General features: G+C 40.3%; 1 protein-coding gene across 2 annotated transcripts in view; it reads right to left on the bottom strand.

Annotated features, from left to right (window-relative positions):
• Positions 1 to 16,972, bottom strand: part of kcnip4a (potassium voltage-gated channel interacting protein 4a) — a 349,299-nt gene that overhangs the window by 29,922 nt on the left and 302,405 nt on the right. For both annotated transcript variants that reach the window (XM_060831482.1, XM_060831476.1), the window contains exon 3: positions 8,451 to 8,520. In XM_060831482.1, the coding sequence (XP_060687465.1) occupies positions 8,451 to 8,520 (70 nt within the window). The remainder of the gene's footprint in view (positions 1 to 8,450; positions 8,521 to 16,972) is intronic.

Below are 16,972 nucleotides of genomic sequence, written 5' to 3'. Positions count from 1 at the left end.
CTAAAACCCTTCATTACGGGAATCATTTTCTCGAATCTGCATCATTCTCTCATGCCTAAACTTTGGGCACAGTACTCAAGTTGGAGTTGAATCAATATGTTATAGAGCTTTATCAAAATATCTTTACTTTTAAATTCCATGTCCTTACTTATAAATCCCAGGATCCTACATGCTTTATTAACTACTTTCTCAGATATCCCTGCACATATCTGCACCAATGCTGAATGCTGTTTAGAACTGCATACTTATTTTATATTGCTCATCATCATTGTTCCTACAAAATGGCATTATTTCCCCGCATTAAATTTCATCTTGTTCATACATTCCTCTACCCTGTGCTCTCTCAAAGGTTATCACTAACCAGCTCACAGTTCACAAGACTTCTGTTTTATGTCATCCCGCAAATATTGATATTTGCCCTTTACAGTATACCCAAGTCTATTTTGTTAAAATATAATCAAGCAAAACAGTGCTCCTAACACTGACATCTTCTGAACTCCACTGTATACCTTTCTCCAAACTGAAAACCAACAGTTCACCAGAATTCTGTTACTTGACAGGCTCTATCATTGTTGTTAAGCTGATAATGTGACACTGTACCAAATGCTTTCTGGAACATCAAAGAGATCATATTAATCTCATCAAACATCTATTACCTTATATAAAAAAGCTCTAAGTAATTAAACATGTTTTTTGTCTTAACAAATCTATTCTGGCTTTCCATAATTAATCCACATTTGTGCATGTAATTGTGATTTTGTTTTTAATTATCATTTCTAAATGCTTTCTCATCACTGAGGTTATTCTTCACTGGCCTATTCCTATTGGGCTTATCTTGTACACCCCATTTCTGAACAAGATGTAACATATTTAGTTCTCTAGTTCTCTGGTTTCATCTCTGGTTCTGAGGTGGATTGGAAAATTATGACCTCTTCAATTCCTACAACTTTCTTTTCACAGTATATTGATGTATCTCTTCTATTTGTACTGAATTTTCAATTGTAAGTATGGACAGTCTACAGAATACTTCCTCTTGAATGTTTAGATCATCCAGTGTTTCAATCACCTTCTTCACTATGACTTGGGTTGTACCTTCTTTGAGAAATAGAAATGTCAAATATTCATAATGAATTTATCCGTACCTTTTCTCTTGATATCTTGATGGGTAAACCCTCTGTTAAGTTCATAATCGGCTCCACTTAACTTTTTACTATGTTCTTATTATTTCAATTCCATTTGGTGTTAAACTGCCAGTCTCTTCTTATCTGTTTCTTCATTGTCCTATCCCTGCCCAGTTCTTCTACATTTCGGCTGCTTCTCAATCATATCCATCTCACCTGTCATATGCACCCTTCTATGGCTTCATTTTACTAATTAATTCTTTCTTCAGGAAAGGTCTATATAAGCTCAATATTTTTTGTCTTTCTTTTACCCCAACTGCAAATGCACCTTTACTGTATCCAAACTATCTCTTTTTTAAAAGGCAGTACATTGATAATCAATACTGTCACAGAACAATCATTGACTGCAATTAATCTGGACCATCTGTACTCACTTCAGTGAAGTTGGCTTCACCCAGATTTATAGTTTTGCTCCTTGTCATTTTCATTACTCTTCTAACCTTGTGATTTCACGATCACTGTCTCCTAAATGTACCTCGAATAAAGCTTGATTCACTCTCCACCATCATGTCCAGCAATTCCCCTTTCCTTATTGGAATAGCAATGTACCAATGTAGAACATTCTCCAGAGCACACTCTAGAAACTCTTACACCTTGTTACCCCTTACACTACTACTATCTCAGTCAATATTTGAATAAATAAAACCTACAATTACAATAACTTTATAATTTTTTCACTTCTATGGAACTTGCTTGTAATGTTATTCTTCCATACCTCTGCTACTCATTGTTGACCTTTAAAATATACTCAGCTTTATAATGGTAACTCTCTGTTTCTTAGTTCTAACTCAAACAGATTCCAACCTTGAATCCTTTAAGAAAATCTGTCTCCAGCACTATAAAGTTCTCATTTATTTCCTCTCTGGTCTTTCCTGAATACCATGTATTGAGATATATGTTGAACTTGGTCCTGTCTTTTTTGAACCAGGACTCCATTATTCTCACAATATTATGTTTCCATGTGACATTCTGCACTTGAAGTTCAGCAACCACTTTTCTTTAACTCCATTCCATACGTAATTTAGGGCTTATTACATTTTCTCTGCATTTGGGTTTTCTTCTCTAAATCGCCTCTTGATTCCTTCACCCTTGCTGAATTCATGTAAATCTTCTCCGGATACACTAGTAAATCAGCCCTCAAGGACATTGATTCTGGTTCTGTTCAGGTGCAACCTCCCTGACCTGAAAAGTTCCTAGCTCACCCAGACCAGATCCAAATGTCCTAGGAAACTAAAGGCTGGTGTTGTTTTCCTATTTTCATAGAACATCTTAACCCATATTGTTGTTTTTGTGAGTCTGTTGTTTTGTCAGATTTTGGGATTTAAGATGGACCAAACACATTGCTTAACAAATACAAATTTTAAAGAAGTGATTTTGAAGTTTGAAGTTACTAACTTCAGTTTCTGTTTATTTTTAAAGTTCACTTACTGACAAAAAGTTAAGCCACATTTAAATTAGCTCCACGCTAACCTTAATGCATTGTTGAGGACTATTTTATGTGTGGAATTATTATTGAAACAGCATGTTGTCCATTGAATTCACCAAATAAATTATCAAACAATATTCATCCTGAGTGAATATTTTCCCTTCCTGGCTTAATCCATTTACAAACGTAAATTAATAATTATAAACTCACCACATTGTCATAGCAGAGAATACTGGCATTTGAATCAAAAGGTGAGCATTTAAATTCCACTCCTACTCCAAGATTCTGATCACTTAATTCAGGCTGACATTTCAGTGCAGTTATGAGGAGAGCTGCACCGTCAGAAAGGCAATTCTTTTGGCTGTCATGTTAAACTGACACGCCAGTTATTAATGGAGGTGGCTACAAAAGATCTCAGATTAATATTTATTCAAGAAGAACATGAGTAATCTCTCTAGGGTCTTAGCTAAGAATGAATCCCTCAACAGACATCCCTAAAAAAAGACATATGTTGTCACTATATAATTTTATTAGTGAGAACTTGCTCAAGTTCAAGAAGGCACATGATATGCTTGTTTCATTGGTTGGAACATGGAGTATAAAAATTAGCAAGTCATGTTGCAGATGTTTAGAAATTTAGTTGGGCCACTTTTAGGATATTGTGTACAATTCTTGTCGCCACACTTCATGGAGGATGTGAAGGCTTTGGAGAGGATACAGAAACTGCTCACTCTGATGTTGCCTCATTTGGAGATTATGAGCAATGAGGAGAATGTTGAAGGCTGAGGGGTGACCTGATAGAAGTTTACAAAATTATGACAAGCAGGATAGAATGGATAGGCAGAGATTATTTTCCATGGTAGAAATGTCAATTAACAGTGACTAAAGGTAAAATGGGTATGTTTAAGGATGTAAGAGGCATATTTTTAACAGAGGATGGTAAGTGCCTGGAATGCACTGCCAGAGGAGGTGGTAGAAGCAGTTCAATAGCAATGTTTAACAGGCATCTTGACAGATACATGAATAGGCTGGCAATAGAGGTACATGGATGGCACAAAGTCAAATGGTTTCTAGTTTAGAAAGGCATCATGGGGCGATGCAGGCTTGGTGTGGTCAAGGGCCTGTTCCTGTGCTGTACTGTTCTTTGTCCTTATCTTGCTAATGTTGTGCTCTGAGGGCATGAAGAGAATTCCCAAAGAAAACTATATTCTTTTCCAGACTTCTGTCTTTAAACTTTGTTTATTTTAGAAATAACAATTTTACTTTACTCATAAAATGGTCCAAGTCAATAATCACATATCTGGAAGATTCTGAATCCCGTCTTGTGGAGACATTCCAGTGAAAGTTGACATAAAGGACTTGAAAACAAGCCATAACCCTCTAAATCATCTCTGGACAAAAAAAAGTATTTGGATCCTTTGTGCTAAACTAGCACCCAATGCTTTTCCGATGACCTCATATCCTCACATTGGAAGTTCTGGGGAAGGTAAAGCTTCATGATTAGCTTTAACTAACGTAACATTTGGTTCACTGAGATTGACCATTGACACCTGAGGTACCTGAAACACAAACAGAAAACTCAGTAGCTCTGGTGGCATCCACGGAGAGGTAAACTGAATCAATATTCTAAGTTTAGTGACCTTTTCTCAGAACAGGAAGTGATGGTGGGGGTCAAGGTTGTAGAGGAAGGAAGTCAGATTCATGAAGACAATGCCAAGCAAGAGATAGAAAAAAAGGAGCAGATAAAGGGATGGCTGATGATAAACTGAGAGAGACATAAATGCTGAGTGGCTGTTACCAGGATAAACCTTACAGAACAGGACCTGAAGGCCTGGATAACAAATACGGGAGGGTATTCACACACTGAAATAGTTAAACTCAACACTAAGTCCTGAGGGCTATAAGGCACCTAGGTGAAGGATTGAGGGGGAAGAGGAGAGTTGGGATTCTTCCAGCTTGTATTGAGCTGCATTGAATCACTACAGCAAACCTGACACAGGAATTTTCCCATAGGAACATGGTGATTTACTGAAGTGGCAGCAACTGGAAGCTGGGGCTCATTTTTACAAATAGAGCAAAGGTGTTCTGCAAAATGGGTACCGAGTCTGCATTTTGTCTCTCTAACATAGAGGAGATCACACTGACAACAGCAAATACATAGACTGAACTGAAGTGCAGATAAATAGCTGCTTCATCTTGAAGATATGTCTATGGCCTTGGATAGGGAGGAGGTAAACAGATCAGTGTTACACCTTCTGAAATTTCATGAGAAGGTGCCATGGGGGTGTGGGAGGTTTTGGGAGTGGAGAAAGAATAGACCAGCATATCCCTAAGGAAAGGGTCCCTGTAGAATACTGACAATGGAGTGCAGGGGAACATGGGGTCTGGTGGTGGCATCCCACTCGATGGGGTAGAACTGGCAGCCTAAGATCCATTGGATATAGAGGCTGGTGGTAAGGAAAGTGAGGCCAAGGGGGTCCCTATCACTATTGTAGGGGGCAGAGGTTTTAGGAAATGGGTCAGACACAGCTTATGGCCCAGTGATTCTCAGTTGAGGAAAAAGGTGGATGTTTCTGAGGCCTCTATTTCCCTTTCCCATTGATGTATTCTGGCAACATGTCCCAGGCACTCACCACCCTTTATGTAAAAACCGTGCCTTGCACATCTCTTTTAAACATCCCCTCTTGCCCGTTGAATATGTGTCCTCTAGTAATTGACTCCTCCACCCTGGAAAAAAGCCTCTTTGTTTCCACTCTATCTATGCCAGTAACAATCTTATAAACTTCTATCAGGTCTCCCCTCAACTTTTTGCATTCCAGTGAAAATAAACCCAGTCCATCCAGCCTTTGTTCAGAGCTAAAATCCCCCATACCAGGCAACATCTTGGTAAACCTTTTCTCTACCCTGTCCAAAGTATCCTCATAGTGGTAGTGGAGTGACCAGAACAGTACGTAATATTCCAAGTGTGGCCTAACTAATGTTTTATAAAGCTGCAGCATAACTTATCTATCCTTCTAATCATAGCCCCTGTCAATGAAGGCAAGCATGCTATATTACTATCTGCCACCTTCAGTGATCTGGGGTAAAGGTAGCTGGGAAGGCGATAGGTAGATGCAGGGGGCTAGTGATGATGATAGGTTGGAGTGGAGGGTGGACCAGATAAGTGGGAAGGAAGATGGACAGGTAGGATGGTTCAAGAGGGCAGTGCCAAGTTGGAGAGTTAGATCTGGGATGAGGTAGGGAGAGGGGAGATAATGAAGCTGGTGAAATCAATGTTGATGCCATGTGGCTGGAGGATCTCAAGGTGGAAGATGAGGCATTCTTCCTCCAGGTGTCAGGTGGCTCAGTTTTGGTGGTGGAGGAGACTGCAGACTTGCATGTCCCCACCCCCTCCCATTTATCTCTGAGGCTCCTTCCCCTTCCTCCCACATACCCAATGAAGAGCTTATGCCTGAAATGTCAATTCTCCTGCTCCTTGGATGCTGCCTAACCGGCTGTGCTTTTCCAGCACCACACTGACTCTGATCTCCAGCATCTGCAGTCGTCACTTTCTCCACTTCAGTGGTCTCAATAACTTGATTGAGTTTTTTGAGGAGTTGATGAAGATGATTGATGAGGGAAAAGCAGTTGATGTTGTCTACATAGACTTCAGTAAAGCTTTTAACATGGTCCCTCATGGCAGACTGGTACAAAAGGTAAAAGCACATGGTATCAAGAGTGAGCTGGCAAGATGGATACAGAACTGGTTTAATCATAGAAGACAGGGTAGCAAAGGAAGGATGTTTTTGGAATGGAGGGCTGTAACTAGTGGTGTTCCACAGGGATCAGTGTGGGACCTCTGCTGTTCGTGATCTACATAAATGATTTGGAGGAAAACGTAGATGGTTTCATCAGTACATTTGTAGACGATACAAAGTTTAGTGGAGTTGTGGATAGTGAGGAGATTGTCAGAGGATACAGTAAGATATGAACAGTTGGAGTATGGGCAGAAAAATGGGGCAGATGGAATTTATTCCAGACAAATAAGAGGTATGCATTTTGGAAAGTCAGGTACAGGTGGAAATTATACAGGGAGTGACAGAACCCTTAGGAGTCTTGATATGCAGAGAGATCTAGGTGTGCAGGTCTACAGACCACTGAAGGTGGTGAAAGTGAGGACTGCAGATGCTGGAGATCAGAGTCAAAAAGTGTGGTGCTGGAAAAGCACAGTTGGGCAGGCAGCATCCGAGGAGCAGGAGAATCGACATTTCAGGATAAGCCCTTCATCAGGAATGTGGGAGAAGGAGAGGGGGCTCAGAGATAAATAGGAGGGGGGAGGGTGCTGACATGCAAGTCCTGGGTCTCCTCCACCGTCAAATCCTAGCCACTTGATGCCTGGAGGAAGAATGCCTCATCTTCCGCATTGGGACCCCCCAACTACATAGCATGAGTCTTGACTATGCTGTCTACTGTTAATCAGTCCTTTTGCTTCTATTTGCACATAGATCTTGTCCCTGAGAATCTTTTTAATAATTTTTCTACCACTGACATGAGACTCACAGGCTGGTAATTTCCTTGATTATCCATGTTACCCTTTTTAAACAATGGGATAACATTGGCTATTATCCAGTCCTCTGGGACATCAACTGTGGCCAAAGAGGATACAAAATGTCTGTCCATGATGTCAATCTCTCCAGTGCAATCACATTTCTCCTTTAATGTGGGTTCCAGAACTGCATACAATAATCTCAGTGCATACAATAACCTAGCTGCATACAATAATCTCAGTGCAATACAATAATCTAACCAACATTTTATACAGTTTCAGCGTAAACATCCTGCTCTTGAATTACCTTAACGACTTTATCTAACTGTGCTACAACATTAACAGACTAGTCCCTCTGATCCTCCGTATTTCCCAGGGTTAATCATATATTTCCTTACCTTATTTGTCTTGCCCAAGTGCATCATCTCGCACTTATCTGGAAACTATGATTGGACACTGACCTCCAGGAAGTTGCAACTCCAGTGAATTGATTATTAATATCTTTGGATTTATCAACGTTTGTAGTTTGTAATCCATTCCCTTCTCATGTTCCTTAATTTCCCAAGGGCTTGGGGAGTGGATAAAATAGCAAAGTAATTCCCTCAGTTTAAATGTTTTGTTAATAGATGCTATCTTTGAATTCAACTTAATAGTTTTCACTAAACAAAAAAGAATCCAAAGAACTGCGGATGCTTGAAATCCAAAACTAAAGTAGAAATAGCTGAAAAAACTCAGCAAGTCTGGCAGCATTGTGGAGAGAAAGCGGAGTTAATGTTTTAGGTCCAGTGTCCCTTCTTCAGAACTGAAAAGAGCCACTGGACCCAAAATGTTAACTCTGCTCTTTCTCCACAAATGTTGCCAGACCTGCTGAGTTTTTTTTCCAGGTATTTCTGTAATGTTTTTCACTTTTCCAAAACTGGAAGCTGAAAACTGGAGGTGGGTAACACCTTTTAGCCTATCTCAGGAAGGGATGGGAATGAAAAGGCATAAGTGAGTTCCGAAAAAGAGTCATACTGAACTCGAAATGTTAACTCTGTTTTTCTCTCCTTAGATGCTGTCAGACCTGGTGAGTTTCTCCAGCATTCTCTGTTTGTTTAAATCAAACGGTGTTTTGCTGTTTCTGTTAATGAGGGAAAAGCAATCATAATTCAAGTCATCGTCATTCTCCCTTTGTCTTTGATACTAGAGTTGCTGTGCTTCAAAGAGTTCTTCACATTCTGTAAAGCACTTTGCAATATTTTGGTTTCATGGAATGTTCTATAAAAATGCAAGTTCTTTCTTATACTGATTACACTCATTTTCATGTAAAACTTCTCACCTCCTTGGGGAAAAAACTGTGCGTAAATCTCTTTGAATGTCTCTTCATTAACTATGCCACTGGGACATTCCTGTGGTTAAGCAGAAACAAAACACAATGAATAAATCCTTTATACTGAAACAAGTATATTTTATATTAATCTGTACATTAACTTCACAGCCACAATAAATGATGAACTATTTACGTCAATAAAATAATATGAGGGATTACACATAATTTGATGCTGTGATTTTTAAAACTTCAATTTTAATTTTATAGGCTGACATTAGGATTAGGCACATACTTAAATATTCATTTTGTTCCTGTGTAATGGTGCATCGTGCTCCTCTTCAAATTAATAGCAACAAATAGTTACTGGTTTGACAAATTGTGAAATTAACCACCATGGCTGCGAGCAAGACAAATATTCTCGGTAAGGCTAAAATTTATTGTACAAACAAATTGCAATTATCTAATGAGTGCAAACAAGTGAGAGCTCTATTATGTCAAGCACATTTTCTGCTTCAGGACTTTGACTGGCATTTTGAGACAATGCAAATATATTGGAGAAACTGCATTGGGTTGCCTCCGGGAACATTACGCATGAACCAAAAATTGTGTTGATAATTAGACTTTAGATAATCAATTATTAACCACAGTAGATGTTTAGACACTAGGCAGCTTAAATGTCCTCATATCAAAGCAGAAGGAGATTAGAAATTGTGAAAATGTCCGGAACAAACAAATTGAAAAACACCACTTTAAACTTACTGCAAACTACTGTGATTAAAAACAGTATTGTTTGTATCCCTCATTATGTCACAACAATCAATTTCTAGTGAAGGGTCAATGACCTGAAATATTTTCCTTTCCTGTAAACAGATGCTGCTACCTCTTGATTACTTCCAGCATTTCTGTTTTTTTTTTATTTTTACACAGCCAGCAGCCCAAAATTTTGTTTTGGAATCAATTTGAGATAGCCTTGTTTTGATGATGTTTTACATTGGCACTACAGAAAAAAGAACGTAATTATGTGAAAGTGAACTTTACAGTTATCAATTTTTTGGTGGTATTCTCTGCTTCGGAGGCATTTTGAAATGGTAGAGAGACTGGGGTGACGGCTTTGGGAACACCTCCGTTATGAGAATATTCTCACCTTTCTATGCTAGTGGTAGTGTTCCAGGGAAGCTTAATGCAAGCTGGAGGAACAGCACCTCATCTTTCAGTTAGGTACTGAGAATCATAGAGTCATAGAGATGTACAGCATAGAAACAGACCCTTCGGTCCAACTCCTCCATGCCAACCAGATATCCCATCCCAATCTAGTCCCAACTACCAGCACCCAGCCCATATCCCTCCAAACCCTTCCTACTCATATACCGGTCCATAATCCATTTAAATGTTGCAATTGTACTAGCCTCCACCACATCCTCTGGCAGTTCATTCCATACACGTACCAACCTCTGTATGAAAAAGTTGCCACTTAGATCTCTTTTAGATCCTTCCTAAACCTATGCCCTCTAGTTCAGGACTCCCCGATCCCAGGGAAAAGACTTTGTCTATTTTTCCTATCCATGTCTCTCATGATTTTATAAACCTCTATAAAGTCAGCCCTCAGCCTCTGACGCTCCAGGGAAAACAGACCCCGCCTGTTCAGCCTCTCCTGATAGCTCAAATCATCCAACCCTGGCAACATCCTTGTAAATCTTTTCTGAACACTTTCAAGTTTCAGAACATCTTTCCGATAGGAAGGCGAGCAGAATTGCATGCAATATTCCAACAGTGGCTAACCAATGTCCTGTACAGCCGCAACATGACTCCCAACTCCTGTACTCAGTACTCAAACCAATAAAGGAAAGCATACCAAATGCCTTCTTCTCTATCCTATCTACCTACGACTCCGCTTTCAAGGAGCAATGAATCTGCACTCCAAGGTTTCTTTGTTCAACAACACTCCCTAGGACCTTACCATTAAGTATATAAGTCCTGCTAAGATTTGCTTTCCCAAATGCAGCCTGTCACATTTATCTGAATTAAACTCCATCAGTCACTTCTCAGCCCATTGGCCCATCTGGTCCAGAGCCTGTTGTAATCTGAGGTAACCCTCTTCGCGGTCCACTACACCTCCAATTTTGGTGTCATCTGCAAACTTACTAATTGTACCTCTTATGCTCGCATCCAAATCATTTATGTAAATGACAAAAAGTAGAGGACCCAGCACCGATCCTTGTGGCATTCCACTGGTCACAGGCCTCCAGTCTGAAAAACAACCCTCCACCACCACCCTGTCTTCTACCTTTGAGCCAGTTCTGCATCCAAATGGCTAGTTCTCCCTTTATTCCATGAGATCTAATCTTGCTAATCAGTCTCCCATGGGGAACCTTGTCAAATGCCTTACTGAAGTCCATATAGATCACATCTACTGCTCTGCCCTCATCAATCTACTTTGTTACTTCTTCAAAAAACTCAATCAAGTTTGTGAGACATGACTTCCCACGCACAAAGCCATGTTGACTATCCCTAATCAGTCCTTGCCTTTCCAAATGTACATCCTGTCCCTCAAGATTCCCTCCAACAACTTGCCCACCACTGAGGTCAGGCTTACCAGTCTATAGTTCCCTGGCTTGTCCTTACCCCACTTCTTAAACAGTGGCACCACGTTTGCCAACCTCTAGTCTTCCTGCACCTCACCTGTGACTATCCATGATACAAATATCTCAGCAAGAGGTCCAGTAATCACTTCTCTAGCTTCCCACAGAGTTCTCGAGTGCACCAGATCAGGTCCTGGGGACTTACCCGCCTTTAACTGTTTCAAGACATCCAGCACTTCCTCCTCTGTAGTCTGGACATTTTGCATGATGTAACCATCTATTTCCCTACATTCTATATCTTCCATATCTTTTTCCACAGTAAATACTGATGCAAAATACTCATTTAGTATCTTCCCCATCTCCTGCAGCTCTACACAAAGGCCGCCTTACTGATTTTTGAGGGGCCCTATTCTCTCCCTAGTTACCCTTTTGTCCTTAATATATTTGTAAAAACCCTTTGGATTCTCCTTAATTCTGTTTGCCAACGCTACCTCATGTCCCCGTTTTGCCCTCCTGATTTCCCACTTAAGTATACTCCTACTTCCTTTATACTCTTCTAAGGATTCACTCGATCTATCTTTCTATACCTTGCATATGCTTCCTTCTTTTTCTGAACTAAGCCCTCAATTTCTTTAGTCATCCAGCATTCCCTATACCTACCAGCCTTCCCTTTCACCCTGACAGGAATATACTTTCTCTGAATTCTTGTTATCTCATTTCTGAAGGCTTCCCATTTTCCAGCTCTCCCTTTACCTGCGAACAACTGCCCCCAATCAGCTTTTGAAAGTTCTTGCCTAATACTGTCAAAATTGGCCTTTCTCCAATTTAGAACTTCAACTTTTAGATCTGGTCTATCCTTTTCCATCATGATTTTAAAACAAATAGAATTATGGTCACTGGCCCCAAAGTGCTCCTCCATTGACACCTCAGTCACCTGCCCTGCCTTATTTCCCAGGAATAGGTCAAGTTTTGCACCTTCTCTAGTAGGTACATCCACATACTGAATCAGAAAATTGTCTTGTATGCACTTAAGAAATTCCTCTACATCTAAACCTTTAACACTATGGCAGTCCCAGTCGATGTTTTGGAAATTTAAAATCCCGACCATAACTACCTATTATTCTTACAGATAGCTGAGATCTCCTTACAAGTTTGTTTCTCAATTTCCCTCTGACTATTAGGGGGCTATAATACAATCCCAATAAGGTGATCATCTCTTTCTTATTTCTCAGTTCCACCCAAATAACTTCCCTGGATGTATTTCCGAGAATCTCCTCCCTCAGCACAGCTGTAATGCTATCCCTTATCAAAAATGCCATTTCCCCTCCTCTCTTGCCTCCCTTTCTATCCTTCCTGTAGCATTTGTATCCTGGAACATTAAGCTGCCTGTCTTGTCCATCCCTGAGCCATGTTTCTGTAACTGCTATGATATCCCAGTCCCATGTTCCTAACCATGCCCTGAGTTCATCTGCCTTCCCTGTTTGGTCCCTTGCATTGAAATAAATGCAGTTTAATTTATTAGTCCAATCTTGTCACTGCCTGCCCTGACTGTTTGACTCGCTTCTATTCTCAACTGTACCAGTCTGAGATTGATCTTTTTCCTCGCTATCTCCCTGGGTCCCATCCCCCCACCGTACTAGTTTAAATCCTCCCAAGCATTTCTAGCAAATTTCCCTGCCAGTATATTAGTCCCCTTCCAATTTAGGTGCAATTCGTCCTTCTTGTACAGGTCACTTCCACCCCAAAAGAGATTCCAATGATCCAAAAATGAGAATCCTTCTCCCATACACCAGTTCCACAGCCATGCATTCATCTGCTCGATCCTCCTATTCCTACCCTCACTAGCTCGTAGCACTGGGAGTAATCCAGATATTAAGACCCTTGAGGACCTCCTTTTTAAATTTCTGCTTAACTCTGTAATCTCCCTTCAGAATCTCAACCTTTTCCCTTCCTATGTCGTTGGTTCCAATGTGGACAATGACCTCCTGCTGGCCTCTCTCCCCCATGAGAATATTCTGCAGCCGCTCTGAGACACTCTTGATCCTGTCACCAGGGAAACAACACACCATTCTGCTTTTTCTCTGCTGGCCACAGAATTAGTGAAGTCCATTTCGATCACATCTACAGTTCTGCCCTCATCAATCCTCTTTGTTACTTTTTCATATCGTTATCCTGCTTCCTACCCACTCCCTTTCTGTTCTTCCCTCTCCCCTTCAATAACATGACACCCATCACAGTTCTACCCTCCTTCAGTTCTGGAGGAGAATCTGATTCAACTCAAACTGTTCATTCTTCTTGTTCACCACAAATACTAACAGGCCTGTGGAGTCTTTCCAGTACTTCCTGTCGATCATGATAATGGATCCGAACCCTGAAGTATGACAGACATTTTTAACTTTTAATTCAAAATTCAATTTCTCAAACAAGGACTGCTACAGACAAAAAAGAGGGACTGTAGATATAAATTCAGTGCTGTCTAAAAAAGACTTACATGGGTCTTATGGAATATGATGCTTGCAAAGTGTCAGGGAATTTTAAACAGAAAGAGGGAGAGTGAGACTTGACAGGAGGAGATGAAAGAAAGAGCTGACTACATTCATGCCCACAATAAAAGTTGATCTCTCCCAGACATTTTGTACTCTGCCCTTCCAGAAATATGCAAAAAGAGTTAAAAGCCAAATGTAAACTCTGGCCCGTACATGCTGGTTGGAGAAAGTGTGCTCGTGAATTGAGTCTTGTATGGAATAGCCTGGATTTTGTGCACACATCTGCTGTGAGGGTCATAGCCGAGAGACCTCCCCAATTACCACCTCTACACTGAACGTAAAAAGGGACTCTCCTCCTTGTTATTCCTGAGAGGAGAAAGAGAGAGAAAGAGAAAAAGAAAGTGTGCATCTATACTGTATTATTAATTACTTCTAATTGGATGTTAGTCTTTATAAAACCAGAAGAGAATATGAAATTATATGAGTAGGCCATTTGGCAACAGGAGCCTGACTGTCATTAGACAGGATCACAGTTGATCGAATTGTAGCCTTAAGTCTACTACACTGCCTGCTGACATTATACTTGATCTTCCTGTAGATTGAGATGATATTTTCACTAGGCAGCGGTGAATTGCCTATTAAGTGAAATTTTTCTTGTTATCAGGCTCAGTAACTGCATATCACTCCTCATCAACATCCAGCATGCTGTCTTACTACCTACAGTGAGGAAACTAGATACTGTGAATTCTTGGCCTGGAAGTCTGAGCCATTCACTAGCTGCTGTAGCTTGCCGCTTGCTCCTCAAGTCTACCATCTTGGACATCTTGGTGCCAATTTCTCAGCAGCAACTGGACACACACCATGCCCTGGCATCCGACACGTCAGCTTCTCAGCTCTGATGGCACAGCTTTGATACACATACATGATCCTGCTACACTTTGGAGCATACAGAAACAAGTGACGGGACAAACATCAAGTTCACAGGTTGGACCAGTGAGGACCTCAAGACTGCTCATTTGCTTTCTACACATTCATTAACTTAATGCCTAACTGGATGCTCATAGTCTCTCTGCCTTGCTTTGCCTTTCTGAGTTCAGACCTGTCTTTGGTCACAGGCAGATGTTTGCAAGCTTGAGACAGCTGGTTCCCACAGCATTGCTGCATAGCCTTTGCATTATGGTGGCCATTGCCCATCACCTTTCCTGCAAATAAATCCTGGCGGCTGCTCCTGTGTTTGCTTATGCATTTGGATAACTTCATGAGTTGGCGTCACCACGGGCATACCATCCTGCCTGGGGTTGGGCAGGAATAGACAATAGACAATAGGTGCAGGAGTAGGCCCTTTAGCCCTTCGGCCCTTCATGCCACCACCACCACCACCATTCATTATGATCATGGTAGAATAAAAAAAGCAAACATTGCAAAAAGATTGATAAGGAGTGAAAAATTACAGCACATGAGGAAGTTAGTCAAAGATGTAAAAATAGATAAGAAAGGTTTCTTCAGATGGTTTTGAAAAAGTTAACAAAAATATGTTGGTCCTATAGAAAATCAGTCTGAGGAATTAATAATGGAAGATAAAAGAAAGCTGATGAATTGAACAGGAATTGATCAGTCTTCACTAGAGAGGATACAAGCAGTATCATGGAAAAAGCTGCAAATCAAGAGTTGAGAAGGAGGAAGAAACTCATGAAGATTACAATCACCAGAGAAGTAGCACTGAGTAAACTGCTGGATCTGAGAGTTGACAAGTGGCCAGATCCTGTCATATTTCACCCTAGGGCCTTACAAGAAGTAGCTCGTGAAGCAGTTGATACATTGGCTTTAATTTGTCAAAGATTCACTAGATTGAAGGAAGGTTCTGTTATATCGGAAAATAGCACATGTAAATCCTTTATTCATAGTGGGACAGAGGCACAAAGCAGGAAATTATGGGCCAGTTAGCTTAACACCTGTGCTTGAAAAAATGGTAGAAACTATTATTAAAGACATTATAACATTGGATTATTTTGAGGTAATCAGGCAGAGCCAATATTGTTTTGTCAAATGGAAATCATGTTTATTTGGTTTATTGGTATTCTTTGAAAAAAATCTTATGCTGTATAAAGGGAAACTAGTGGATGTGTTGAATTTAGATTTCCAGAAAGCATTTGATAAGGAGCCACGTCATTGGTTATTACAGAAACTAAAACCTTATGGTGTTGAGGTGAACATAGTGGCATGAAGAGAAAGTTGGCTAGCTAACAGGAAGCGGTGATTGGGAATATGTTAGATATTTTTGGGCTGTCAGAATAGTGCATCACAGGAGTTGGCACTGGGACCTCAACTCTTGCTCCTGGATGGTGGAATTGAGGAAGAGGATCTTATCGAATGACAGAGCATGTTCAAAATTGACAAAGATCTTACCCCTACTCCCATTTCCTGTGTTCATATTTTTTCAATTCTTATAAGGTCGGTGTTGCTGTACAAGAGACTTGGAGTGCAGGTTCATAGCTCCTTGAAAGTGGAATCGCAATTAGATAGGATAGTGAAGAAAGCATTTGGTATGTTTTCCTTTATTGGTCAGAGTATTGAGTACAGGAGTTGGGAGGTCATGTTGCACCTGTACAGGACATTGGTTAGACCACTGTTGGAATGTTGCATGCAATTCTGGTCGCCTTCCTATTGAAAAGATGTTGTGAAACTTGAAAGTGTTCAGAAAAGATTTGCAAGGACGTTGCCAGGGTTGGAGGATTTGAGTTACAGGGAGAGGCTGAACAGGCTGGGGCTGTTTTCCCTGGAGCGTCGTCGGTTGAGGGGTTAGCTTATAGAGGTTTACAAAATTATGAGGGGCATGGATAGGATAAATAGGTAAAGTCTTTTCCCTGGGATCAGGAAGTGCAGAATTAGAGTGCATAGGTTTAGGGTGAGAAGGGGACGATCGGAAAATTTCATCTTGAATGTCACCCTTAGACACTTCTCCTGCAAATCTAGGCAAAATGCCTAATATGATAGTCAAAAATATTTGACATTCCATGTACCAGCAAACATCATAGCTAATGAGATTACATGGTTTGTAAAAATAAATCTTTAATAACGTGATCCAAAGGCCATGCATCTCTAAACAGAAACCAAAGAGACATGATTGAATGAAGAAAATGACATTTGGAGACACTTAAAGGTATTAGCAATGAATCATGAAGGTCAAACCTTACTGAGCATTATTAGTGGGTGAAATATCTTTGATATTCTTCTTTCAGTTCTTTCTGATTCTCTGAGAATTGACTTTTTATTTTCTTCTTCAATCTTCAGAGTCTAACCACAAGAGGGAGTACTTCCATTGGCTGACTTCAGGAAACTGTATTATTGAAAATCAACAATTCTTTGATTTTTTTCAAACACATTAATAAATTGTGTTTGTCAGATGAACGTATTCAAATTTGTTGCAGCATTTGAGTCATGAATGGTCTGAATGTGGCAAATGAAA

The sequence above is a fragment of the Hemiscyllium ocellatum genome, chromosome 1 (genome assembly GCF_020745735.1).
Source record: "Hemiscyllium ocellatum isolate sHemOce1 chromosome 1, sHemOce1.pat.X.cur, whole genome shotgun sequence".
NCBI lineage: Eukaryota > Metazoa > Chordata > Chondrichthyes > Orectolobiformes > Hemiscylliidae > Hemiscyllium > Hemiscyllium ocellatum.
The sequence above is the reverse complement of the archived record's forward strand: the minus strand, read 5'-3'. Positions and strand labels throughout refer to the sequence as shown.